This window comes from Heloderma suspectum, chromosome 3, assembly GCF_057233095.1.
Source record: "Heloderma suspectum isolate Gila_16-S chromosome 3, 16-S_ref, whole genome shotgun sequence".
Taxonomy (NCBI): Eukaryota; Metazoa; Chordata; class Lepidosauria; order Squamata; family Helodermatidae; genus Heloderma; species Heloderma suspectum.
The window spans coordinates 324,708,080-324,735,188 of NC_139460.1; the positions used below are offsets into that span (position 1 = coordinate 324,708,080).

Sequence of the window (27,109 nt, forward strand, 5' to 3'; positions counted from 1 at the left end):
CCGAGCTATTTAAAATCCTAAAAGATGATGCTGTTAAAGTGCTGCATTCAATATGCCAACAAATCTGGAACACTCAACAGTGGCCACAAGACTGGAAAAGGTCAGTTTACATTCCAATTCCAAAGAAGGGCAACGCCAAAGAGTGTTCAAACTACCGCACCATTGTGCTCATTTCACATGCCAGCAAGGTGATGCTCAAAATCCTACAAGCTAGGCTTCAGCAGCATGCGAACCGAGAACTACCGGAAGTACAAGCTGGATTTAGAAGAGGCAGAGGAACTAGAGATCAAATCGCCAACATTCGCTGCATCATGGAGAAAGCAAGAGAATTCCAGAAAAACGTCTATTTCTGCTTCATTGACTACGCTAAAGCCTTTGATTGTGTGGATCACAACAAACTGTGGCAAATTCTGAAAGTGATGGGAGTACCAGACCACCTTACCTGTCTCCTGAGAAACCTGTACGACGGTCAAGAAGCAACAGTAAGAACCAGACATGGAACAACCGATTGGTTCAAAATTGGGAAAGGAGTACGACAAGGCTGCATACTGTCACCCTGCTTATTTAACTTATATGCAGAGTACATCATGAGAAATGCCGGGTTGGATGAATCAGAGGTCGGAATTAAGATTGCTGGGAGAATTATCAACAACCTCCGATATGCAGACGATACCACCCTAATGGCAGAAAGTGAAGAGGATCTAAAGAGCCTCTTGTTGAGGGTGAAAGAGGAGAGTGCAAAAGCTGGTTTGAAACTCAACATTAAAAAAACTAAGATCATGGCATCTGGCCCCATCACTTCCTGGCAGATAGAAGGGGAAGAAATGGAAGCAGTGACAGATTTTACTTTCTTGGGCACCAAGATCACCGCAGACGGTGACTGTCGCCATGAAATTAAAAGACGCTTGCTCCTTGGGAGGAAAGCTATGGCCAACCTAGACAGCATAGTAAGAAGCAGAGACATCACCTTGCCGACAAAGGTCCGTCTAATCAAAGCTATGGTTTTCCCAGTAGTAATGTATGGCTGTGAGAGCTGGACTATAAGGAAGGCTGAGCGCCGAAGAATTGATGCTTTCGAACTGTGGTGCTGGAGAAGACTCTTACGAGTCCCCTGGACTGCAAGGAGGTCAAATCAGTCCATCCTAAAGGAAATCAACCCTGAGTGCTCATTGGAAGGACAGATAATGAAGCTGAAGCTCCAATATTGTGGCCACCTAATGCGAAGAGAAAACTCCCTGGAAAAGACCCTGATGCTGGGAAAGACTGAAGGCCAAAGGAGAAGGGGACGGCAGAGGATGAGATGGCTAGATAGCATCACGGATGCAATGAATATGAACTTGAGCACGCTCCGGGAGAGAGCGCAGGACAGGAAGGCCTGGCGTGCTATGGTCCATGGGGTCACGAAGAGTCGGACACGACTGAACGACTGAACAACAACAACTATGTCCCCTAAGATTCTTTTTCTAACAGACCAACTCTTGATTCACACAGATCCCTTGGAAATTTTTGATAAACTACTCCAGGAAATTAGACCTATTGTGATTAGCCCTAAAGCCAAGTATCCAGATGAGCAATGTGTCAATCAGAAGCACATCCTAGCAAGAGCTATAAGAAAACTGACATGGGAAGATTCATCAGAAAACTACAGGCTCTATATACATCTGCGTAGAGAGTATAAAAATTACTCAGGCAAAATAAGCAGAGTACATTGGACACTCTTGGATGGAGTTAGGCTAGGCAACCATAGAAAGGGACTCAACTAGATTCTGGGCTCTGGTGGCAAAAAGGACAAGAAGTACAAACGGTCCTATCGATAACCGAATCACCTCTGCACAATGGCACACTCATTTTGCCTCCCTTTTAAATCCATCCTCTGGGACCATTTTGAACCCTCCTTATAGCATGGACATATCTGTGCTTTCCTGCTGTCTTGAATGGGAACCACTATCCCCTAATGAACACCCTGATTAATTTTTTATTGGTTAAAAAAGCCCCTGGATAAGATATGCTCCCCGGAGAATTATTCAGATCAAACACTGGCTGGTGGTCCCCAGTCCTTGTTACACTGTTAATCAGTATGACAGCAAGGAGGTCAAATCAGTCAATCCTAAAGGAAATCAACCCTGAGTGCACATTGGAAGGACAGATACTGAAGCTGAGGATCAAATATTTTGGCCACCTAATGCGAAGAGAAAACTTTCTGGAAAAGACCCTGATGCTGGGAAAGACTGAAGGCAAAAGGAGAAGGGGACGGCAGAGGATGAGATGGCTAGACAGCATCACCGATGCAATGAATATGAACTTGAGCACGCTCCGGGAGAGAGCACAGGACAGGAAGGCCTGGCGTGCTATGGTCCATGGGGTCACGAAGAGTCGGACACGACTGAACGACTGAACAACAACAACAACAATGGGAAAATCCCTCAGAGATGGGGCGTACGCATAGTTTTCCCCATTCATAAAAAAGGTTCCAAGACAGACCCGAAGAATTTTAGACCTATTAGTCTATTGAATATTCTGTCTAAATTGTATTCAAAACATCTGTTGGATAGGTTGGAGTCCTGGGCTAGAACAAGCAAGGTTTATGAAGAGTAAATCCACAATAGATCAATGTTTTGTCCTTCATCATTTGATTCAAAAATATTCACAAAACGGCAGAAAAGAGCTATTTGCTGCTTTTGTGGAATTCAGCTCTGCCTTCGACCTTATAGCCAGAGGATGCCTTTGGCAAAAGGTAGCTGCCACTAATAGGACTTAACGACTGAACAACAACAACAACAATATTGATAGAAGGCCGCTTTTTAAAATTCAGTTGTTGCCCACCAATACTTTCATTAGAGTCAGACTTGGAGCAAATCGATTGTTAACTGATAATATTCCTACCAATAGGGGAGTCTGTCAGGGATGCTTACTGTTGTTGTTCTCCTTTTAATTCAATTTTTATATCAATTACACTGTTCAAGAACTCAGAGGTTTAGAATACTTTCCAGTTTCCATTCAGGGAGTCAAACTCTCAGTTCTTTTATATGCAGAGTCGGACACGACTGAACGACTGAACAACAACAACAACAACAACGTTATGGTCTCTGCTACCTTAATTGGGAGGCTGAGACTTTAGAGCAAGTTGAGTGTCTCTTGCACAAAGGAGCAGTTAACAGTCAACCATTCTAAAGCAAAAGTCCTCATCTTTGGGAAGAAGGGAAAACCCTACAGCTGGAGACTGGACAACAAACCCATTGAACAACAATGCTATTTTAAATATCTGGGTTTGGGTTTTAACTCAAAACTGTCTTGGAAGCTACACCTGCACGCAGTTAAACTGAAATCTACCCAGGCTACTCATTCCTTACTGCGGTTCTCCAGATTTAAGGGGAAGCTTAGTTGCTCCTACAGTTGAGGTATTCCAGAAGAAGATTATGCCACAATTATTGTATGGTGCAGAAATCTGGGGCTATAGTAAAGTCTCCTCTCTGGAAGTTGTGCAGAACTCCTTCTTAAAATCTCTGTTGTTTGTCTCTAAAGGCACACCTGCTCCTTTTTTTCGGGGCTGAAACAGGGTTACTCTCTTTACAGACTGGTGCACATGCTCCTCTAGCCCTGTACTGGCTGAAGCTGATTAGCATGAGTGATACCCATCTCCCCAAAAAATGTTTCCTAAAACAACAACAATCTTTGGCCCAAAGCTCCTGGGCAAATTCAGTTGCTACGATTCTCTGTTCTTATGGGATTCATATGGGAGCCCTACTAAACTATGCCTCTAACAGAGTTAAACAACTCATTAAATAAAAAATCCACCTTGATTTCAAATGGTGGGACCTACATCTAATTTCTCAACAGCATACTCCTCTTGGTACCCAATATATACATGTTTCAGATTGGAGCAATATTTTGCTAACTTTACTCTGGCGCCACTCAGAAGAGCATTTACAGTTCTGCGCTTTCAGTGTATGCCCTCAACCTATTTAGAAGAAAAATTTAATAATATTCCTGAGCACCAAACACTCTGCATCTCTGACTCAGGCGAAGTGGAGGACATCCAACATTGGTTACGATGCCCTAGACAAAAATTTTTGAATACATTCTCCACTCTTTATCTGATAGACCTCCCCTTGATCAAATTTGTATTTTGTTGGCTGACAATAATGTATATATTACTGCTCTGGCTGCAAAATTTGCCCTGGCTGCAAGTAAGTTAAGAGCTAGGCACCAAAACCATCCATAATTGCATCCCAATGTGGGGCCCATATAAATTTTGTTCTCCTTTATATGTGTTGGTCTAGTATCCTGTTGGGGGACTTTTGAGCCATGTCAATTGTGATCTTGCATTTTTATACTGTTTTTACTCTTGTATTTCTGTTTACCATTTTTACTGTATTTTATCTTACTATTTTATGGTATTCCATTTTAGCTTGTCCTATTTGTATTTTATTTTATTTTGAATATATCCAATTGTGATGGCTTATGACTTTCAGGAATAAAGATAATTCATTCCCCAAAAATGAAAAAGATAAAAAAAAAACGCAATAGGTATATTTTTGAGCATTTTAAGAGACATAAATTCATTTTGTTGCTTTAGGACAGCCTTCCCCAATTTGGTGCCCTCCAGATGTTTGGGACGTCAGCTCCCATCAGCCCCATCCAGCATGGCCAGTAGTCAGGAATACTGGGAGTTGTAGTTCAAAACATCTGGAGGGCACCAGGTTGGGGAAGACTGCTGTAGAAACATACAATATATTATTTAAAGCTTGGTTTTCTCATAAAATTATAAAATAAAACACTTAAAAAGTAAACTCAGTAAATTTGTAATTATTGTCTGAATAAACAATACTTTTAAATTTATTACTTAAACCAAGTTATACATAGGTTCTTATTTTATCTCTGACCAGCAAATAGTCACTGAAACATCTGAATCATCCTAGAAGCCAGAAGAAGCAGGAAGAAGTGGAGGCAGAGGAAAACTGGTGCAGGATCTGTTCCTGTTTGTAAGGAACTTTAGGGAAATGCCTAAACCTGTTTCTGTTTCGGGGTTTAGAAAAATCTGGTCTGAAGGGATTTTATTTAGTAGGAAAAGATTCCGTTTAGGAATGGTAAGCAACCATATTTAAGAACCTTTAAGCAATCTTATTATTTGAAGAGGGACATTTTATTCATTTTTGTAAATAATTCTCCATTAATTAATAACTTATTTTTTGTTCACTTTGAAAGGCTGTCTCTAGTGGTGGCATTAATCCCATACCTATGCCATAGGAACCAGGCTGCTGAGTTACTTTTAGGTAGGGATAATTTATTCTAGTAGCAGCAGTTAAAAGGCTGAGGCAGCATTCCCTAGTTGTGGGATCTAATTGAGAAACATATTAAAAACTGTGGCAGTGAGTTCTATAGACCCAGCATCAACGTTAACTTAAAAAAAAAACACACAGGAGGGATAACCCACATGCTGCTCTGTCACATCTGCTAGCAGTGGCAAGATGACCTGCAGTGGCTTTCACATGTTGTTCTTCATCAGAGTTACATTAATTGACTGCTACAGCAGCTAGCCAGAACAAGCCCAGAAACATAGGACTCTATAGAACAAAACCAAACTGTCAATAATGCACATTTTCTTCCATATTACGTTATGGCCACTCTACTTACATGCTGGAAAACCGAGCTAGGTTTGGAGCCTCCCTAAATGTCTGTCAGTAAAAGATACATTGGGTCAATAATTTTAACCAGGAATGGAACAAATAACTATGCTGGGAATCTTACAGAGAGGATTAAAAAAAACATTTTCCCCCACGCTGTCATTCTTTCCAGAAATGTTGCACCCCTAGTCTTTCTATAAACGTTTTTTTATTATGTAGTTTTTAGAAATCATTTGTGGGGAGGAAAGCCTGGGTAACAATATATAAACACCTTGTCTTAAACATTCTATTCATCATTCTAAAGGAAAATATTTCACAATCAATTTTGTTCGATTTTTTCAATTTTTCCAACTTTTCGGGGGAAAACAAAAATGGTCCTTGAGGAAAAAAACGGAGAAATGTTTTTCCCTGAATTTTCCTGATTTTTTTCCAGGTCTTCACATCTCTAGGAGAGACCATTATAAGAAACACTATTTAATTTTAGGAACTGGTGCCTGAGTTTGCTTTTCCCTCCATGTGTGTGAGAGAGAAAGAGACAGACAGACAGACAGACAGACAGAGGATGGAGTAGCTCTAGCTCTATGTATATAAAAGACTGATCAACACTTCCTTCCCCCTACTCCTGCCCCGCTTAAAAATCTTAAGATTCTTATGAGAGAAAGAGTGTGGAGTGACTCTGGCCCCATCCCATGTGGCCCCCGAAACATTTCCCTCCAAGGGAAAGCAGCCTGTGGTGGAAAAAAGGTTCCCCACCCCTGATTCAGGCCAACAAAAGCAGTGAGATCCAGGCGCTTCTAATACTATTTCTCTGTTTCAGTCAAGAGATTTTACTTAAATTACTTGCAGGTGGGCCAAAAAAGAATAATTATTGTGTGAAATTTTCCCTGTCACCCATTCCAGTAATGGGTGCCATTTATTCGCGGAATATTCATCATCATCTTTTTGTCACAATTATGACTCCTCGCTTTGTGAAATCCTTTCTAACCCACTCATGCCTTAAAAGGCTGGTCTTCTCTCATAACGCAGGTTCTTTTATGGCAGGCTCTATAATCAGTGCCTATTGTTCAAAGTTTGAGCTGGGGAGCTTTAGAAGACAAAGGGCATGGAATGTCAGAGGGAAGATTGTATTACTCCATTCCACATACCATCTGAACACTTGAGGTTTCCTATGCTATCCTATGTAACACAAGAAGCGTCTCTCTCACAAACGAATAAGAGTATACCTGTATAGGATGTCATTTCATATTATGCTTAAATCAATGAGTGATGATACATAATCGCCAATTAAAAGCCCTGCAGTCTTAAAACTAAACCTTTCTCCCTCAGTGTAAGGGTTACCTTTCACAGTAGGAATGGCCTCCAGATGTATTGTGTTCTACCTAAATCCATTTGCCTTTCACTCAGTTTTATTCATTTTCCTGGATGCTTTTGACTAAGGGTGGCAGTCTTTTTGTTGCAATGGGCCCCCCACCCCACAATCCCTGACCAATCAAAAGCCATGCAACTACTACAATAAAATCATGCCGATTTGTATCATCTTAGTTCCTTGTCCTAATAAAAATACGGTCAAAGCATTTAAACAGCCTAAAAGAGAAAGGGAGACATGTCGTAGAGGAGAAAACACACACTGTGCTGACATGCAGAGGTTGCTGAGAACAATTCTGGTTCAGTGAAGATGTTTAAGAAGAGGTCTGGACAAACAACTGGAAGACATGGGTAGATATAATAAGTGAGACCTGCAGTAAAATGTTGACGTACACAGGGTTCCTGTTCAGGGTTCCAACTTACTAGCAGTGTCCTCTTCCACGATAATCTGTTCCACTGCTACTGAGCATGCAGAGACCACACTGACTGGGAGGCAGGGAGAGATGGCTCCCTTAGGGTTCTTGTTCTAATTATTATTTGTACTTCTGCAAACCACAGGGTTCCCCCAAACATGCCGATATCTCCCTCTTGTTTCTCAGTGGCCTGTTTGGCTACGTAGCTATCAGTACTCAGCCCCACTATTAGATCAGGGGAAGTGATTAAATCCTGTTACTTGTCCCGATACCATACGTACGCTGCTTGCACAAATTGGGCCCCCTGGATGAGGGACCATCACTCTCCCTTTGGGAGTATAGCTCTGAGGCAGAATGCATGCTCTGCATGCAGAAGTCCCAGGTTCAATCTTTCGCATCGCCACTTAACAGGATCAGATAAGGGGTAATGGGAAAGTCCCCGGCCTCTGAGATCCATCCTGGAGCGCCACTGCCCATCGGAGTAGAGAATACTGAGCTGGATGGCCCAATGGTCTGACCTGGTGTAAGGCAGCCCCATGTATCCTTCCTGTGTTCCTTGATGCACATGTGGGAGGCACGCACAGGCCTCCCATTAGAGATCAGGCCAGTGCACACTGCAATGGACCTGGTACTATGCATGTCTGGCAGGATGGGGAGAGAAAGATAAAGGGCCACAATGAGCTTTATGGGGATCCATTTCCACACAAGGGTAACTGTCCCTTTGATTACTGTGAAAAGATGTAAGTTGTCCTCAAGAAGCTGAATTCTGCACTCAGTGCCATGTTCGGTGATTTTCCTACACTTGCACAGAATCCTCACTGCCTGGGGTACCGGGTAAAGCTTGTGACAGAAATGCATGAAGTACTCCTGCGGGCCCTAGTGATGCTTTATGGAGGAGGCTTGAACAGTTTTAAACAGGACTATGGCTCTTTCTTTCTTTCTTTCTTTCTTTCTTTCTTTCTTTCTTTCTTTCTTCCTTTTTAAAGGAGGTCTCTTCTTCTTCCCAGGCTCTGGTTACCTCTTAAGCTTAGCAAGCCAATATCCTCTCCCTGCAAAGAATGTCCGGCTGTGGGCAATCTGGAATGATCATGAAGGTCTCTTGGCTGTGATGCCTGAATGCAAGTGGCCATCTGGTCTGCAGAAGATGCAGGCTCGGCCCTCAATAACGGCCGCTGCTGAAGATGTGCTTTAAAACAATCTGAATCTTCCAAAAGATGTCACCTTATTCATCATATACAAGTTGTGCTGGACTTGTGTGACGAAGACTCCTGGGCTGATAACCATTATTTTAATAACAACAGCAGCAGCAGCAACAATCCTTTCTAATGCACTTTGAAAACAAAAGCTTATAATAAATATAATTAAAGACAGACCCTGCCCAAAAGCTTATAATCACATAGACAAAGATAGATAGGGAAGGATATGGGCTGCAATAGCAACGGAGACAAAGATTAACCTGGCAATTATTTGGAAGCGTCACTACAAGTTAACCTTTTAAGCTTTGCAATCAGTCTTCAGAATGCTCCAACACATGTCATGACCATTTCAGTCAGTATATGGCAAGCAGTGATCAGCACTACTCACCAAACTGAAATCCAGACACCACCCACTCACCCCAAATCAGCTTCTGATGGCTCCCCTAGGGATGCACCATGCACAAAGAAGCCCACAATCTATTCCTCTTGAACAAAGTGCATCAACTTTGATGCCACGTTATCCAGGCTGCATGTTTTTCTTTACGTGCATCGAAGCCACACATTTAAAACCTAACATCCCTTGTGATAGCTCAATGAGGTTCTCTATTTGGTAAACATTTGGTCATGCCAACAGCTCATCTACAGATGTCATTGAGACCACTTACATCTCTGCTCCACCCCCAAGTAAATACATCCCACACATTAATGGTGATATTAACTATTTATGTATAATAAACAGTTCTACTCCCTAGTAAACTTTGTGGTAAATATTCTGCTTGTGATTAATATGCATACTATAACTAAGCCTGATGCAATTAGTTTAATTTTGCATTACATTTCTCCTTTTTACCCCTTCAGGTTGGGAATCAGTTCCACAATCGGCTGCGGAACAAACCGAAGGGCAACAGTTGCTAAACAACACCAAGAAATGCTATAAAGCACCCAACTGTTATGTATAACAATTTCATGTGAGTATTTTATAGTACCATACAATTCAACTGTGCATAATAAAGCACAATAAGCCCATAAACAAAAAAGGGAGGATACAGTTAAACCTGGACTGAGCTTACAAAATACACAAAAGGAGATACATTCTACATACACACAAGTCAAAGAACACAAAGGGATGGGCAGCCAGTAGCACACCCGTTTCATGGATCTTCATCAGATGCTATCCAGTAGCAATCCACTACAGCATGTAAAGGGCTTAGAAAGAAATCTGTGTTTGCTAAGGGCACTCTAGTGAAGCATTTCTCTCTGGGAAGACAGAAGTAGGGATGCACGAAAGTCACTTACCTTTCAGCAGATTATGTTGATGGTGGGGTGGGGGAGGCGATCCGTTCCTCCCCCCCGGAATCCTCCACGGCCGGCTGTGCTCTGTGGCAGCTCCGCGGAGCAGCCGGCCAGGCCCAGGCCAGAGCCGTCTGCAGCCGGATTTCCGGCCGCGGAGGGCTCTGGGTAAAAAAAAACAACGGCGTACGCAAACCGCCATTTGCAGTCTTCTCGTTTTTTATTTTTTGTTTTTTTACAAGACGTGATAGGCTACGTAAAGATTTACGTAGCCTATCATGGCTGGGTAAAAAAACAACAACAAACCGCGTACGCAAATGGCAGCGGCTATGGCCGCCACCATTCGCCTTCCTTATTTTTGGCCGTCTTAGTCTATGTAAATATTTACGTAGACTATGATGGCGAAAATAAAGGGGAACGCAAATAGCGTAGCAGGCGCTATTTGCGTCCCTTTTTGATTCACCGTTTTAGCCTACATAAATATTTACGTAGGCTAAAACGGCGAATCAAAAAGGGACGCAAGTAGCGCCCGCTACGCTATTTGCGTTCCCCTTTATTTTCGCCATCATAGTCTACGTAAATATTTACGTAGACTAAGACAGCCAGAAATAAGGAAGGCGAATGGCGGCGGCTGTAGCCACCGCTATTTGCGTACGCGGTTTGTTTTGTTTTTTACCCAGCCATGATAGGCTACGTAAATCTTTACGTAGCCTATCACGTCTTGTAAAAAAAAGAAAAAAAACAACAAGACTGCAAATGGCGGCAGTGGCAGCCGGTCAGAAGACCAGCCGCCGCAGCCGCTGCCACTGCAGCCGCCACTGCCCGGAACATCCGCCCCAGGTAAGTCTCGTCCCAGGGGGGATCCGCGGGAGGCCGGGGGGGTGGCAGGCCATTCCACCACGGCGTTCGGGGGTCCAAATGCACTGGCATTCGGCCTCACTGAGATCCGTGGCAGAATTCTCTGACATCCCTAGACAGAAGTAATCCCAAATTCCAGAAGTATTTGTGCTCCCATTTTAATGCTCAGGCCCCACATATCTAACTCATTTAACACTCAGATATCATTGGGAAGCAATACAACCAGCAGCAGCCACAGATGCTCCTAGTAGTGGTTCCACCGCAAAACCATCACAATAGCATGAATGTCACCTACAGCTCAGCAGGAAAATGCAGCTGCCACCATGTGAACACAGACAAGCAGAAATGACAGAAATACCACAAGTCAAGGAAAGAGATTTCCACCCTCAAGTACATGCAGAGTGTGCCATTAAAAGTAACCTGGAATGAATGTTCCTGAATGAATCAAGATGCAGTGTATATTCCCTTCATAAAACCATTTTGTCTTCCTAACTGCAGGACTAGAAATTCCCAAAGTTTGTCATAATGTACTTCCCTAAAAGAAGCAAGACAAACTCCTATTTTGCTCAGGGCAAGTTCAGAAAATAAATTTATGATGCACCATGTGGTACCAAAAAGGCTTGCCACTGGAGAATTGTAGGAAAAAGGCGCCACATGGCAATTCTCAGTGTGATCTTCTAAAAACTCATCTGACAGGCCGCTTCCACACCTGGCTTTTTGGAGGAATTGCACCAGTGGCAGCTCATGACATGGGTCACACAGTAGTAAGCAGCCAACTCTGCTGAGCTGTGGCCAACTGGGAAAGGGGTCCCATGCCCTTCTCGACAGATGCCACTTGGGCAGCAATGGAGGCAGCGGGCAGGTGGTCCAGTTCCATGCAGACACACAGCAGCTGCTAAATGACCAGCAGCACCTAGTGTGGGAAGAGGACATCAGCGCTCAACCACAGGCAGGGGCTGATGCTGGCTACTCACTAGACACACATCTCCATGGTGGTGCCCCAGCCAACACTTGCTTCCCAGGAAATCCACGCAGTACTGCTGAAGCAGAGGAGCCAGAGAGAGCCTGACAAGGTTTGCGATCAGACTGCATGGGGCACAGAAGGGAGCAGGGACTGGGGCAGGGTATTCCTGCACCATGCTGCTCTCTGTAAAGTGGCAGCCCCACTTGCTTTCCATTCTGCCACAATGAAGTGGCAGCAGACAGAGCTGGCCCAACCATAAAAGAACACCAGGCAGCCAGGATTCCATGGGCACCACCTGTTTCGGCTTGCTCCACTGGCCTCCCAGATACAGACGAAGTAGCCAAGAGAAGGACAAAGGTGCGACAGACATTTCAGATGAACATTTTATATGCTGCTGTTAAATCGTTCAGCATGTAAGATGCTGTGGGACTTGGGGATTTCAATTTGCCCAGGGCAGCAAAAAGACACTTGGGCTGGCCCTGCCAGCCAGAAGACCAACATGCTTAATCAATTTTTTCAAAATTCCACTGACTAAAGAAGTGCGCCTCGCTAATTTGGAAATTATAATTAAAAACACACATTGATTTTAATACAAAAACATAGAAAACTGTAGGTGACAGTTGACATGCTAGAAGAGGCATGTCCTCACGAGGGAATTCTCTTCTAAGATGGGAAATGCACTTCTAGGAATGCCCCTTCTAAGATGGCACCCACCGCAAAATGTGTATGCATAACTATATAAAAACAAAGTTTAATTTTTCTTCAAACCTGTTGCTTTACTCTTTTGTGTACTTATACAGATTTAATCAATTAACTGATAAATCAAATCCACTAAAACTCATACAATTATTCAATTAACAGGTATTTTAACTGGGTGACAGCCTATATAATCATAGGCTTAACTTGAATGGCAATTGTATTACACTTTCTCATGCAAGCATTCCAAACTTACATTTGTTTTGCCATACAAAAATGTTCCTGATGCATAGCAAGCGGATCAAGTACGATGGCTAAGGAACATATCAAGAGGGTAGAGGACATAAAAGGATGCATGAGGCAATGTGAAAAAGACAAAAAAGAAGAGATGCAGGAACTTACATATTCATCATCACACGGGCTCATACAGCAATATCCCTTTAGGGGTAAACAGGCACACATTAAATAAAAGAGATGAAGAAAAAAGAGTTAACAGAAGTCATATAGAGACGATCAGCCGTTTAAAAGAAAGAGATGTGCATCTCAGCTTTGACATCTTAATACATGTACATATTGGACCATTATTTCTGGCTGGGTCAACAAAATTCCAGGGCTGGAAAAGAGGATGTTTTCCAAAGGACAGATAACAAACAGGTGACATGGTGTGCAGTCCTCTGCCTGTTTAGACAGAAGAAAGTCCTACAACTCCCAGCATTCCCCATACTGGGTGGCGAATGCTGGAAGTTGTAGGATTTTTTCCTGTCTAAACATGCATAGGATTGTGCACTTAGTGGAATTAGATGCCAAACTGAAATTGGTATGGGGAGGGAAGGAAGGGGGTAATCCCGTAATTACCACAGCCGATCTGGACTTGAAGCGTCATGCTGCTACAAGGGGGGCTGCCCAGATAGATTGCGCGCAGCCCTGCCTCCCTCAAAACTGCTGAATATTTGAAAAAGATTCTGCTACTATGTAGCCAATGAGCACATTTCATCCCAATGAGCACATTTCATCCAGCAGTATCTCCAGAATTAAAAGGTAAGTGTTCTTATTAATGGAGACTTCCTTGGACAGACTAATAAACAGGCAGTCAAACTTCACTGAAATCTTTCTTCAAAGCAAGTCAGTTTCATTCCTTCCTCCTTGAGAAAGAACCTTGCAGCCTGATCCTGTGTATGTTTACTTGGAAGTAAGTCTCACTGAACTCAGACATCAGAGTAACAATTCTGGCTTCCTGTGAACGGGCAAATGTGCTGTTGCCCACTGTTCTACCGAACTGTCTGAACTGGGATCTCTCACTTATTCCTCTCCTGACAAGCCAGAATCATATGCCAAGAACAAACCCTGACTAATGAGTCTGACTTATGCATGGGGTGGAGAATGTGGATAGGGAGACATTTTTCTCTCTCTCAAAATACTAGAACCCAGTGGGGTTGCATCCCATGAAGCTGAATGGCGGGAGATTCAGGACAGATAAAAGGATGTCCTTCTTCACACAGTGCATAGTTAAACTATGAAATTTGCTACCACAGGATGTAGTGATGGCCACCGATTTGGATGGCTTTAAAAGGGGGTTGGACAAATTCCTGGAAGAGAAGGCTATCAATTACTGCTAGTCTTGATGGCTATGTGCTACCTCCAGTACCAGAGGCAGTGAGCCAGCTGCTGGGGAACATGGGTGGGAAGGTACTGTTGCAGTCATGTCCTGCTTGTGGGTTCCTGATAGACAGCTGGTTGGCCACTGTGTGAACAGAATGTTGGACTAGATGGACCCTGGGTCTGATCTAGCACGGCTCTTATGTTCTTAGGAGAGGTACAAGCGTTTCCGGTTCGGAGCCATGTTGCCCTGGCAGCGTTCTGTGGAGGCTCCGCGGGATGCTATCTCAAACAGCTTTTAAATGGTTGAAAACCCTTTTCATCTTCCCCTGGAATTAAAAGTGGAAGCAAGAGCAGCATCTGGATGAAATCTTGGAAGAGCGGCTTATTTTGCAAAGCAGCAGAAGGGTTGAACTCCAAGGTACTCTGCCAGAGTTTAGACATCACTCAAAGTTGTTCTGAAACTCCTATCTAATTAGGAGAACAGTTATTAGTGTTTATGGATTAAGGAATACCAACAATATTTGAGGACCTGCAAGATCTGTTTGAAGGGAAGGATGGCAACATCAAGGAGGAAAAAAGGGGCAGGATCTCCGCCGACCCCCCCATACCTCCTGTGACAAGGGCTCCAAGAAGCGATAGAAATACAGGGGAGTTGCTTGCTCTGATAAAAACTTTGTCTTCGCAATTTGCTGAACAGGCTAAGAGGCTGGATACAATTCAAAATTCCATCACCGCCCTGCAAGGGGCTGTGGACTTAATTAACACTTCTTGGCAAAAGATGGAGGCGAACGTTAACGAGCTGCAAGATCGGGTGGCAACACAGGAGACTGCGTCACAAGCTTTTTACAACAATTTGTCTGTCAGAATCTCCCAACTTGAGGCTTTCACACGCAGGGCAAATGTACATATTATTGGTATCAAAGATCTACCTACTGATGTAAATTTGTCTACTTTTGTAGATAAGCTTCTGCATGAGATACTCCCTGTGTCATCTGATTATTTACTTGATACTGAGCAGGCATTCTGTGTGCCAAATGCCAAAGGGACTGATTATACGATTATAGTCCAATGTGCAAGAATCTCCACAAAAAATTATATCCTGTGTTTGGCAAGAGGGGGCGGAAATCTTTTTTGGGGATCAAAACAAGTTAGAGTTATATTATTTCTGGATTACACCAAGTGCTGATAAAAGAAGGCAATTTACCAAGGCGAGAAACCTGACAAAACAAGTGAACTTACAATATAATTTAAAATATCCTGCTACATTCTGCATTTTTTCTGAAGGTCAGATGAAGAAGTTTTTAAATCACGAAATGGCAGAGGCGTGGCTAATCGGAAAAATACATGAGACTTCTGTTCCAGTCCCATGAACTGGAATTTATAAACCTGTTTTGTCAATTGGCTATGTTAAGTCTGTAAGATCCAGGCTAGGCCAGAGATAATTGCTCATATATATCCATCTTTTTTCTCTCGTTTTTTTCTTTTAAAGCCTTTCTCTTTAAAATGGATATGATATACTGTACTTAAATCTACTGTCTGAGGGTGTATAGAAATGTGCAGACTCATTTATATATTTGGAAATGATACTATCTAAAATATAGATAGTACAAAATACATTAGTGATTGTTGTATTTTTTTCCTTCTTTTTTATCCTTTATCATTCTTTTCTTTTTAATTATTATTATTAATATTATCAATATTATGATATTAATTAGGATTAGTAATATTTTGGGCTGGTTGATTTTAAGCTTTATTATTATATAACAGCATAAAATTTATTAGTGATTTGTTATTATTATTACTTATCCTTTCTAATTTCCTTCCTTTTTATTATTATTACTATCATTATTATGAGACTTTGGTTAGTAATATTTTTGGCTGGTTAAATTGTTAAGCTCTACTATTATATGTTAACTGAATGGCAATATATGGTTATTGGAAATGAATTGTAGGCTTGCCCCCTTGCTATAAGATTGATGATATGATATTGAAATGTAAGGTTGATTATCTATGCTGTACTGAATTGTAATATTGGCAATGTTACAGGTATAACTTGTAAGCAGAATGGTATCTGAAGTTTGTGTGTAATGGAGTTTGAATTTAATCCTTTTAAGTAACTTTTTAATATTTTTTTCATTTTCTTTCTTGCTTTCTTCTTCCTTTTCCTTCTTCTGTTTTCTTTTTTCCCCCTTCTTCTTCGTTATTGTTGTGTCCTCCTAAGAATACTGTATTGTTGGGAAACTGTAGATAATGATTAGGTTGTTGGAACTGTTTATTTTATTTATAAAGATAAAAAATAGAATAAAAAGTTTTGTTTTGTTTTTAAAGGAGAGGAACAAGCCAGAGATCCCAGTTTGGATGCAACAGTAAATAAATGACGATGGAGGTTCCCTGGTTTCTTGAGCTGCTCCCACTGCCAGGAGGAGCCAAGCAGGAGCAATGGCTCAGGCTTGCTCACTTTTACAGTAAGCCAGAATTCTCAGCAATTCTGGCTTATTGTGATGTGGGGATGCAGCATTGAGAAAAACTCCCAAATAAGTGTGTTAAGAAGTGCACCTTACTGACAAGAGAAATACATCCCATCCACAAAGTGGCCCATATATGAACAGGCACTTATGTTGCATCCTATTTTCTAGTATTAAAACCCTTGTTAATACACAAGGCATCTCACAATGCAGGAAGAGCTACACATAATCTGTGCTGCATCAGTGAAAAAGTGGAATCCTTCCCTGAATTTTAAAAAAAAGATGGCAGTCCAGTGGTTTCACATCCATCTTATTTCAGACAACAGCAGCATCTTTCCATGCATGCCTGTCATGATCGGCTGGGGTTCGAAGGATGAGCCTTTGCATACATGCACTAGTGCCCATTGTGGTCATCCGTTCAAGGCTGCAGAGCAGAGGAAGAAGGGGCAGGTTTACGCTCCCAGGAGCCACAGCTTGGCCGCACAATGATCAACACTCCTGCTAGGCAGCCCTTTTGTTCTTCCTAACCTGGCTTAGCTGGAAACACTTGCAGGCTGGGGTCTTTGCCCAGGCAACAGCCAGACTTCAGCTTTCCTTATGCATCTCCCAACTTTGCTCTGGAATTGTCTGCATGTCAGCCCGCCTGTTCCTCCTTCCTCCCCTCCTAGTCTGTCAGCTTCCTGGTCTGCTTGCCTGTCCTTGGTCTCCTACTCTCTAGAGTTCCAGCCCTTCTCCAGGTAGATTTTTCATCCAGAACTCAGATTGCGATGGACTCAGCCTCTGTATCGACCCTCCCATGGATCTACCCCAGCACTCCATCAGGCTCTATCCCCCATCCTGTCGGATGCTGACAATGACTGGGGGAAAGATGGGAAGGGAACACTGAAGGCGGACGGTATGGACCCCACCCTTCAGCACTGCTGAGAGTTCACCAAGGAGAGAGCGTGAACATTATGTGCTGCTTCTGGGAAGGCTTTTGATGCCAGCAATGGGTGCTGCCAGCTGCTAAGGAAGAGACTGCTGCATCAAATGTTGCAATGACCCAGCCTTCTCCAACCTGGTGCCTTCCAGATGAGTTGGACTGCAACTCCCATCATTCACAGAATCGTTCACAGGTTGGGGAGGGCTGATCTAAGGTCAAGGCTTGTTTTGCAACTTAGAATGAAAGTGCTCTGGAAGGAATGTAATAATGGGAGGTGCCGTCCAACACATCTGGAGCTTGGAGAAAGCTGCGAAAAAACAATCAGCTGTCCTCTGCACTGGAGGAAAGCCCTTCTGGGAAGAAGCGACTAGACACCAGCCCTGCCCACTGGTGGCCCCATCCCTGCTCATATCTCAGCCAGCACAGGGAATGAGACTGCCTGGGATGAGTGTCCACACCTCCAAGTTGCAAGCACTGATCGCAAGGTGTGGAAGCCCCAGGCAGGCCGGTTTAGGCTGCTCCCCTTGATATCAAAGTCCCCATAAGAAAAGGACAGATAAGTGGCTCATATCTACAGCCTTCAGTTTAGTAAAGCAGCCATAAATAATATTACAATTTGTTTTGAAAATGCTGAGAGAAAACATCAACTTATCCCAGAAATCAACAAATAAAAATGCTGATATTTATGCTTTGGGTATTTATCTATCTGTTGTATTTTTAAACCACCCAGAAACTGAAGTTCTCTTGCTAGTGTGCGATATATTATGTATTATTCAAAGTATATACTATTCTCTGTGGAAGGCTCTGGCAACCTGCCACACAGAATATTACATACATACTTTTATATAAACTGTGTTGAATTGCTTAAAAAAGGGGGGATGTGTGAAAGATGGCTTAAAAAGACAAGTTTGGATTAGAATAAAGAGGTCTTTACAGGAAAAACACAACAACATATCAAATGGCAAGAACATGGGATGCCATGTGGATTCACTCAGTCATGAAAACAAAGCAAGCAAAAACCAAAATAACGTCCGAAAGGGTACAGCAAGACAGAATCTCTGCTTGCACAATCATTACAGATTTTATTCCACTTGTATCTTGTCCTTCCTTCAAGGAGGTCACGTAACTGTAGTTCTTCAAGTGGTTATCTGTGCATTCACACATACGGGCTCTGCACCTGCACGGAGCCTTGGTTCGGGAAACTTCTATAGCTGAGGAGCTTTGGCGGGAACCGTTCCCCCACCGTTCCAGTGCACATGTCCCTAGTGGGTTCCCGTTTATTCCCTCTTTGGGACTGATATTGTAGCCTTGGAACTGAGAAGAAATACCTTTGGTACCCAACATCAAACTCAAGTATAACACCCAAGAGGGGATGGTGGGTGGGTTGTGTGAATGCACAGATTTTTTTTAAAAAATTCCTTTTTATTAATATATAAAGGTAGTACACATTTATCCAAGTCCATGAAACAGGAAACATACAGAAAAATATACAACTGTTTAAACAAAGATGTTAACGCCTAGGCATGCAGACAAATGTCCTTGTTACCTGGCGTGCCAAACAACTAAAAATCCAATTATTTCCAGAAAGAGAAAAACTCAAAGCAGGAGGTGCACATGAAGACAGAAAGTGTCACTGCCTGGATCTTATAGAACTGAGCAGACCTGACCATACATCACCATGAGGCTCCGGAGCAGACCAGAATCCAATGTGAATGCACACATGACCACTCAGAACTACAGTTACAGGTAGCAACCCCTCTTTCTTCTTTGTAGTCTCTGTGCACCACACATATGGGCGAGTAGCAAGCCAACTTACAAGGTGGTGGGTTGGTGTCCTACCACAAAACAGAGGAAAGGACAGCACAACCAAAAGTACCATCAGCTCTAGCCCGAACATCCAGCCTATAACGCCTAACAAAGGTAGAGGGTGTCAACCAGGTCGCAGCACAGCACAGTTCAGGGATGGCAACCCCTCTGTCGAATGCGACTGACATTGTTACCGCACGAGTAGAGTGAGCTCAGACTGGGGCAAACAGTTTGTGTCCAGCCAGCTCATATGACAGCTCAATGATCTTGACGACCCAGGAGGCGAAGCGCCGAGTCAAGAGAGGCTGGCCCTTGCATTTGCCACTGTAGCAGACAAAGAGGTGAGGCAACAGTCTGAACTGCTCAGTCCTCAACTTGTAGAAAGCCAAAGCACAGCACACATCAAGCATATGCAATGTTGACTCCAGAGGTGTACATGGGGAGGCAAAAAAAGCAGGCAGAATAATGTCCTGGTTCAAATTAAAGTCCAACATGACTTTAGGCAAGAGGCGTCAGGTCTGAGGACCACTTTGTCTCGGTGAAAAGTGAGCTAGGGCTGGTTTACCCTGAGCACACAGAGCTCACTGGCCTGCCATGCAGATGTGATGGCCACCTGGAGCCCCTCTGTATGATGGAAAGAACCCTGGAGCCCAATGTGATGATGCACCAGGTCCAATGATAAGAGGACACAAGAGTTCCAAAGATGGGAAGACAAGCAGAGGGATGAAAAAGAAGGGGGTCTGAGTCAAAGGTGCCACTTGTTTGTACTGTGAGTCTTGTGGTGATAGTCATGTGACTTTGAAGTCGAGAAAGACTTTCCTGACACCACTGGTTGAGAGTGGTGCAGTTGCGCTGGCCGCAGTTGGTGGGGTTGATATCCGGCAGTGGAACCTTGCAACCAACGTTGTCACCTGGATAGCTGCTGGGGCATAAAACCCATACGGCACACCATGGTACAGGTCTTCTGGACCGAGTCTAATGCATCATCAGTTTTTGCATTAAACAATACTTGACCATCAAAGGACAGGTCTTTGATGTGGGCTGTAGTCTCCTGTGGAAGGCCAGCTGACCTCAACCAGGCATGGCGAAGCAGGGCGATATTGTTTACCACCGGCATGGTAAACAATACATTCCCTCCAAGCCCTTGGATGTTGGTGGCATAGTGGAGGGGGCTTTCTAGGATTGTTTAACGGTCTGCTGTAGTGCAGGGAGGAGAGGGATGGCCACTGGTCAGGATAATTCTGCATTCAAAGCATCAAAACCTGGATCCTGCACCATGGAGGCTACCTGTTGGGTCTCTAAGCCCAAGGCCTGTGCCAGTCTCAGAACCAGACTAGAAAATTGTTCCAGGTCCTCTGACAGGGAGACAGTGTCATTTGACCCAATAACCACATCAGGAGAGGAGATGGAAAGAGGGTAGGAAGACTGAGGTGTGGTGTCAGATTGATAGCCTTCCATACCAGAAAGCAGACAGTCTTCTGGTGGAACCTGACGCAGAGCCTGTTTCTCTCCCTCCTTTCAGGAAAGCAACAGGACATCACTGATATTAGTCTGTGGGATGATTGTAGTGGCCAGCAGCTGATTTGTGGGTAGGATGCTCTGCATCTGCGCTGCCTGTGGCTGTGGTGCAGCAGACATGACAATCTGCAACTGCGATGTCTGTAGCAGCAGTTGAGCAGACAGTACAATCGGAGTACTGTCATGCAAAAGCCATCTTCTCAGTCATCGGTAATGACTTTCTCCCTGGTGAGGAGGATCAGGATGGCGAGGAGGGTTGTAAGGACTGTAAGGATCATCATGGTCTTCAACCCAATCCTGGGGTCTCTTGAATCATGAGTCCCAGGCTGAACATCTATCCCACTCACAGAATGGTGATCTAGACCTGTCCGAATAACAGCTTCACTTGTTAAAAACTAGGGGGATGATCTCTGTTAGAAGAAGCAACCAGGTAGATTGAATCTGGTGACTGCAGACACCCATCACAGCTTGTGTCGAACCCTTCTAGTCAGTACCAATGTGACAGAATGGGTGGCTCCGTTGGGGATGGATCTTGGATTCCACCCTCCAATGTCGATGTGATTGGCATAAGCTCCCCTGCAGGGGTTGGATTCACCATATGAATCGGTGAAAATAACACTAGTGGAGCAGGTGGTGCTGTCTTCGGTACAGGGGACCATGTTCGACCAAGGGATTGATGGAGCAGGGGGAGATGCAGCCAGTACTGGAGGTCACTGTTAGTCCTGAGATGCTCGCTGTTACAAAGTATGCTTTAATTTACATGGGCATACATATCACATACATGTAAACTAAACACATACCTAAGGGATCTTTTGGCGTTGAACTCTGGGCGCTTAGGAAAACCTGATACCCCTACAAGCTGAGAGAGTCAGAGACCATAACAAGGTCTTTGAAAGCAATTCTTTGATTTAATAAAGAGGAATTTAAAATGAATTAAAATCACACATCACGGAAATTAGAACTATACATACATTTGGGAAATTAGAATCATACATTAACAGTACACTGGGATGCATAGAAAATCATGTGTGTGTATTGTATGTGTGGTATCTGTGGCTGATCATGGAGGAAGAGAGAGAAAGGTGTGGGAGGAATTTTCAGCTTGATATTTGAATAGGGGAGTAGGAAAAGAGAGAAGGAAATAGAAGATGATACAAAGATTTACCTCCCCTTATCTGCTGACTTGTGAAGTGATGGGAAGCTCTGTTGAGTTCCTTCTTTGAGAAAGAAGGGAGGAAAGGGGGGTTTACTCTTCTGAGGAGAAAGGATGGAAGGAGTCCTCTTTCCTTCTCTCCCTCGCTGCTTGCTCTATAAATTTGGGTTGCTGTTTTTAACCTTTTTCTCTCAGGATGTAGTAACCAGAATAAAACAAAACAAGTCTTCCTTCCAAGATTATTTGAGGATGTCGGAAAATGGATTTTTAGGTGTCAGACATTAAAGGAAGAAAGAAGACAATGGGATTCTCTTTCTTTCCTGATATGAGGAAAGGATGGGAGTTGATGGGCACATATCTCTGGTTTCACAAGTCCAGGTAAGCAAGGTAGCCAGGGGGATTTTGGTGATGGTCTTAAACAAAGGTGACCAAAGAGTCATGTAGGCATGCTTGCTTACACAATATTGGGTTTTCAGGGTCTTACAGCTTTAAAAGGCATTGAATTCTTTATTTTTCTTTCTATTTGGCTTAAACAGGAAGGTTAGAAATCAGCATAAAATATTTTCATGGTGGGGTCTTCCATAGTTGTTGAACTGAGGCAAGATCTGAAATGTGCACGTGTTAACTGAGAAGATAAGACAATCAGAGCACAGTGGCTGGCCAGAAAGTTTATGCAAGAAGTGTGCATCTCCTCTTGGGTTGTGCAAGGCCTTAACATCCTATGGGATCTGTTTTTCTGCCCTTCTCCAAGACCAAAAAACCCTAGACCCCATCCAGATACAGGCCACATTTTCCCAGATGAGCAGAATTTGGGGATACTTCGTAACATTGCGCAGAGTCGGGAAGAGCGGAGGAGCCCGAGGGGCGCACTCAATCCCAAGTAAGGTCATCTGACCTTTTAGAAGTCTTTTTCTTCTTTTTTGACTCCGAAGAAGACAGACTAGCCTGTTTGGAAGCCTTAGCCTTTTTGGTTAGCTTCTTACCCAGTGAAAACGTCAAAGATGATCCCAGAGTGGAAGGATCTTGTGTACTCAGACGAGTACAACGCTGAGGGGCCAATAACTCCAACACTGGAGCAGGCTCGTGTGCAGCAGGCAAATTGTTTGAGGGCAAGGTTGGCATCCCTGCCATCCCTTTTGGCTCCTCAACAGCTTCCAACGCATGTTTCCAGAGTGCGGCTTTCAGCCGGTCAGAACAATTTCTCTTCGCCTGCTTCGAGAAGGCTTGGCAATGAAGAGAAGCCTCAACAACATGGCCTTCTCTGAGCCAGAAAAGGCAAAGAGTACACCCACTGGATGGTGGTAACTTGGCTCCACAACGGACACACTTTCGAAATGGCACCTTAAAGGCCATACGTCCATAAGGGCAATGGCGAGATCCTGAAAAACCAAATAAAAATAAAAACAACAAGAAGAGTAAAGATAGAAAAAAGGTTGATAGAAAGAAGACAGAAAGAATAAAGCCTCAGCTGAAAAAGCGCTTTCAGATTGAACTGAATGCAAGAAGAGTTCCCTCACGAGGCTACCACAATGGCAGCTGAAAGAAAACTGAGGGAATAAGTGGGAACCCGCTAGGGACATTTGCACTGGGATGGTGGGGGAAGGGTTCTGACCAAAACTTCTCACTTATAGACGTTTCCTGAATTGAGGCTCCGCGGAGCCCATATGTGTGATGCTCAGAGACCATGAAGAAGAATTACTGTTTGCCAGACAGATGACTATTATACAATTGGAATTGAAAGCATTTTCTCTAAAAAGAATGCATAGAAAATGAATCAGTGCAAGAATGCATCATGTTCCTTTCAGCAAAAGATGAAAGATTTAAACATAAACATGAATGCAACATGGGTTTCATCTGCCTGTGGCTCAAGTCACAAAAGCAACGCATAAAGAATACATTATGAGAGACATGCTTTAAGCTGACATGCCTCTGCCAATAAACTCAAGAATTTCAAAGACCATCAAATGTGTTAACGTTCTTGTTTATAACCTATTTGGCTGGTTTTCTTATTAACTGCCAAAATATCCATCAAAGTAATGACGGGAGGACTGGAATGCTGCACCCTCTGAGATCCCTGCCAGTGAAGGACGGCTCCACCCATTTTCCGGGATGGGGGAGATATTGCCTTTCCTGCAATGCTATCCCCAACTGTAGTGCATTACTTTATACCATGCAAGTGAGAGTAGGGGAAAGTCAAGGGCTGCACTAGGGAACATCACCAGGGGTGGGGGGGCTAAATTTGTGTGTCTGCCTCAGTGACCCCAGGACCAAGCCTGCTCATATCTGCATAGCCCCGCCTCTTCATCCACATAGCCCCATCCTAGGGACTACACAGTCCCATCCTTAGTCACGGTGGACAGAAACAGACTGTTGGGAATTGCCTTTAATAGGGAGATCATTTCTGTAACATCTTCTCCATGCAAAGCATTTAAAACAAGTTTCATTTTGTCCACCCTCATACCAAACCTGTGAGAAAGATCGCTATTATTTCCATTTTTCAGATGGGGAACTAAGCTCAGAGATCAAGTGACTCACCTGCAATCACCCAACCAAGTCCTGATGGCTAATATGAGCATTATATCTGAAGCTGCTATCCCATGTGCACTTATTCAGAAGCAAGTCCCACTGAACAAAGATGCAGAGGATTTGGCTGCACATCCCCAAGGTCTGACAGCAACACTGGCAACAGCTAGACATGCAGAAGCTTAGTATCTGGGAAGTTATTTGGAAGTGCTGGTGAGTGATTCAGTCCTGGTTACTTCTGAGTAGACAAGCAGAAGCTTATCCTGCTTACTTCTGAGTAGGTGCCCACTTTGCCTTTGGCCCTGCCTACAGAAGGAATATAGCCCCGAGACCTTTCCCAGATTGAAATTTGGCACATGGACTGAACAAAGGTCCCCATGCCAGCTTTATACAAATCTATGGTATTACCACACTTGGAATACTATGTACAGTTCTGGTTGTTGCACCTCAAAAAGGATACTGGAGGTGCAGAAAAGGGCAACCAAAACCATCAGTGGGTTAGAACATCTCCCCTGTGAGGAAAGGTTACAACATTTGGGGCTGTTTAGCTTAGAAGAAATGCAAGTAAGGAGGAATATGATAGAAGTGTATTAAAACTATGCATGGTGCAGATTAAGTGGATAAAAAGTTTTTCTCTCATATAATACTAGAACCTGGTGTCATCCCATGAAGCTGATGGTGGGGGATTCAGGACAGATAAAAGGAAGAACTTCTTCACACAGCACATAGTTAAACTGTGGAATTTGCTACCACAGGATGTAATGATGGCTACCAACTTGGACAGCTTTAAAAAAGGGTTTAGCTTTATTTTACCTCCAATGTCAGATGCAACATGCCTTTGAACTGCAGTTGCTGGGGAACATAATCAAGGAAGTGCTATTCTGCTTGTGTCCTGCTTGTGGGCTTCCTATCGGGGCATCTGGTTGGCCACCGTGGGTACAGAATGCTGGACTAGACAGGCCTTTGGTCTGATCCAGCATGGCTCTTCTTATGTTCTCTCTTTCCCTCTGAGACAGACAATTTATACATCTATGCATACACATGCATTTTTCTATCTAACAATATATTAGAGATATATAATGAAAACTAAGATTCTAAAAAGCTGAATTCTCTGCCCATGATTACATTCTCTGGGTTTTCTGCACTTGCCTAGAATTGTAAAATACACACAGAGCTCTGTCTATATTTCCATCAGGCAGGCCAAGCTGGATCTGGATGACTTGGTTCAAGTGAGTCATAAACTGATAGTACTTTTCAAGTACATAAAGGGTTGTCATGCAACAACCTGTTCTCTATCATTCAAGACTGTAAGATATGATATAGTGGGCTTAAGTTACAGGAAAACAGATTTCAGTTGAACATCAGGAAAAACTTCCCAAAAGTCAATCAGACAATGGAACCAACTGCCTAGAGAGGTGGTGGACTCTCTGTCACTGGAGGTATGGAAGCAGAGACTGAACAGCCATCTGTCAGGGATGCTTTACACTGGATTCCTGCACTGAGCAAGGGGTTGGACTCGATGGCCTAAATGCCCCCTTCCAACTCTATGATCCCATAGTTCACGATAGGCAGTCTTGGCAAACATCACTCCACTGCAACCAGTTTCCTATCTGTAAAATTAGGGTAAGTAGTACCGTACCTCACACTGCTGTTGCGAAAAGAAACAAGATCAAAGCTGAGGAGTGTTCAGTACATGTAAAAGCACTACATGCATGTGTTGTGGGACCATGCACACAAATGTGCCATTCCTTTTTATGAGAACTGGCAAAAATGACCTTGTTCAAAGCCATTAGCACATTACAGAACCATTACAGATGTATATACATTTGGGAGGTATAACTGGTAATGCTCATCTTATGTATACCATCCTATGGCCATAGGGTAATGGTATTAGTTATTAACTAACATATGTCCACAACATTATACTTACAGTTCCAGGTCTTGTGAAGTCTATGCTATGTGCTACACTCTGCCTCATCTGGTTACTAAACAAACGCACGCAGACACTCTGCAGATCTTCTGGGGTGATCTATGACAGAAAAATAAACCAAGTCAGTGGGAAACTAGAACACTGACTTCAACCAATTATTTCCACAAGAAGTATCTTTCAAAGAGGTACCAAAAACAACAGAATCGCCCATCTGGCTGGGTGACCAGCCAGATGGGCAATAAATAAATTTAATAAATAAATAAATAAATCCCAATCAGTATGGGAACACGACAAAAAAATCCCTAAAGCAGTAAGGCTGGGTATGCTCAAGTCACATCAGTAAAATACCATCAGAGTAGCCGTTCTGCCCCTTCATGGATCACTGCCTTGTTGTAGCGAAGGGGCTTGCGTAACTCAGTGAAGCCATAAGCTATGCCATGCAGGGCCACCCAAGACGGACAGGTCATGGTGGAGAGGTCTGACAAAATGTGGTCCACTGGAGAAGAAAATGGCAACCCACTCCAGTATTCTGGCCAAGAAAACCCCATGGAACATATCACAAGGCTAAAAGATATGACGCTGGAAGATGAGCCCCTCAGGTCGGAAGCTGTCCAATATACTACTGGGGAAGAGCAGAGGGAATTAAAATCTAAATCCATCCCAAAGAAAAAGAAATGCAAGACAGCAAAGTGGCTGTCTGATGAGGCTTTACAAGTAGCTGAGGAAAGAAGGGAAGCAAAAAGCAAGGGAGAAAGGGGAAGATATATCCAACTGAATGCAGAGTTCC

At 43.4% G+C, this 27,109-nt stretch overlaps 1 protein-coding gene across 6 annotated transcripts in view; it reads right to left on the reverse strand.

The window, feature by feature from the left end:
* ARMC9 (armadillo repeat containing 9) overlaps positions 1-27,109 on the reverse strand; it is a 144,014-nt gene that overhangs the window by 89,700 nt on the left and 27,205 nt on the right. For 5 of the 6 annotated variants that reach the window (XM_084847731.1, XM_084847733.1, XM_084847729.1 and 2 more), the window contains one exon: positions 26,323-26,421. In XM_084847731.1, coding sequence (XP_084703857.1) covers positions 26,323-26,421 — 99 coding nt within the window. Of the gene's footprint in view, positions 1-12,808; positions 12,845-26,322; positions 26,422-27,109 lie in introns of all 6 variants that reach the window. The other variant, XM_084847730.1, reaches the window with a different exon arrangement.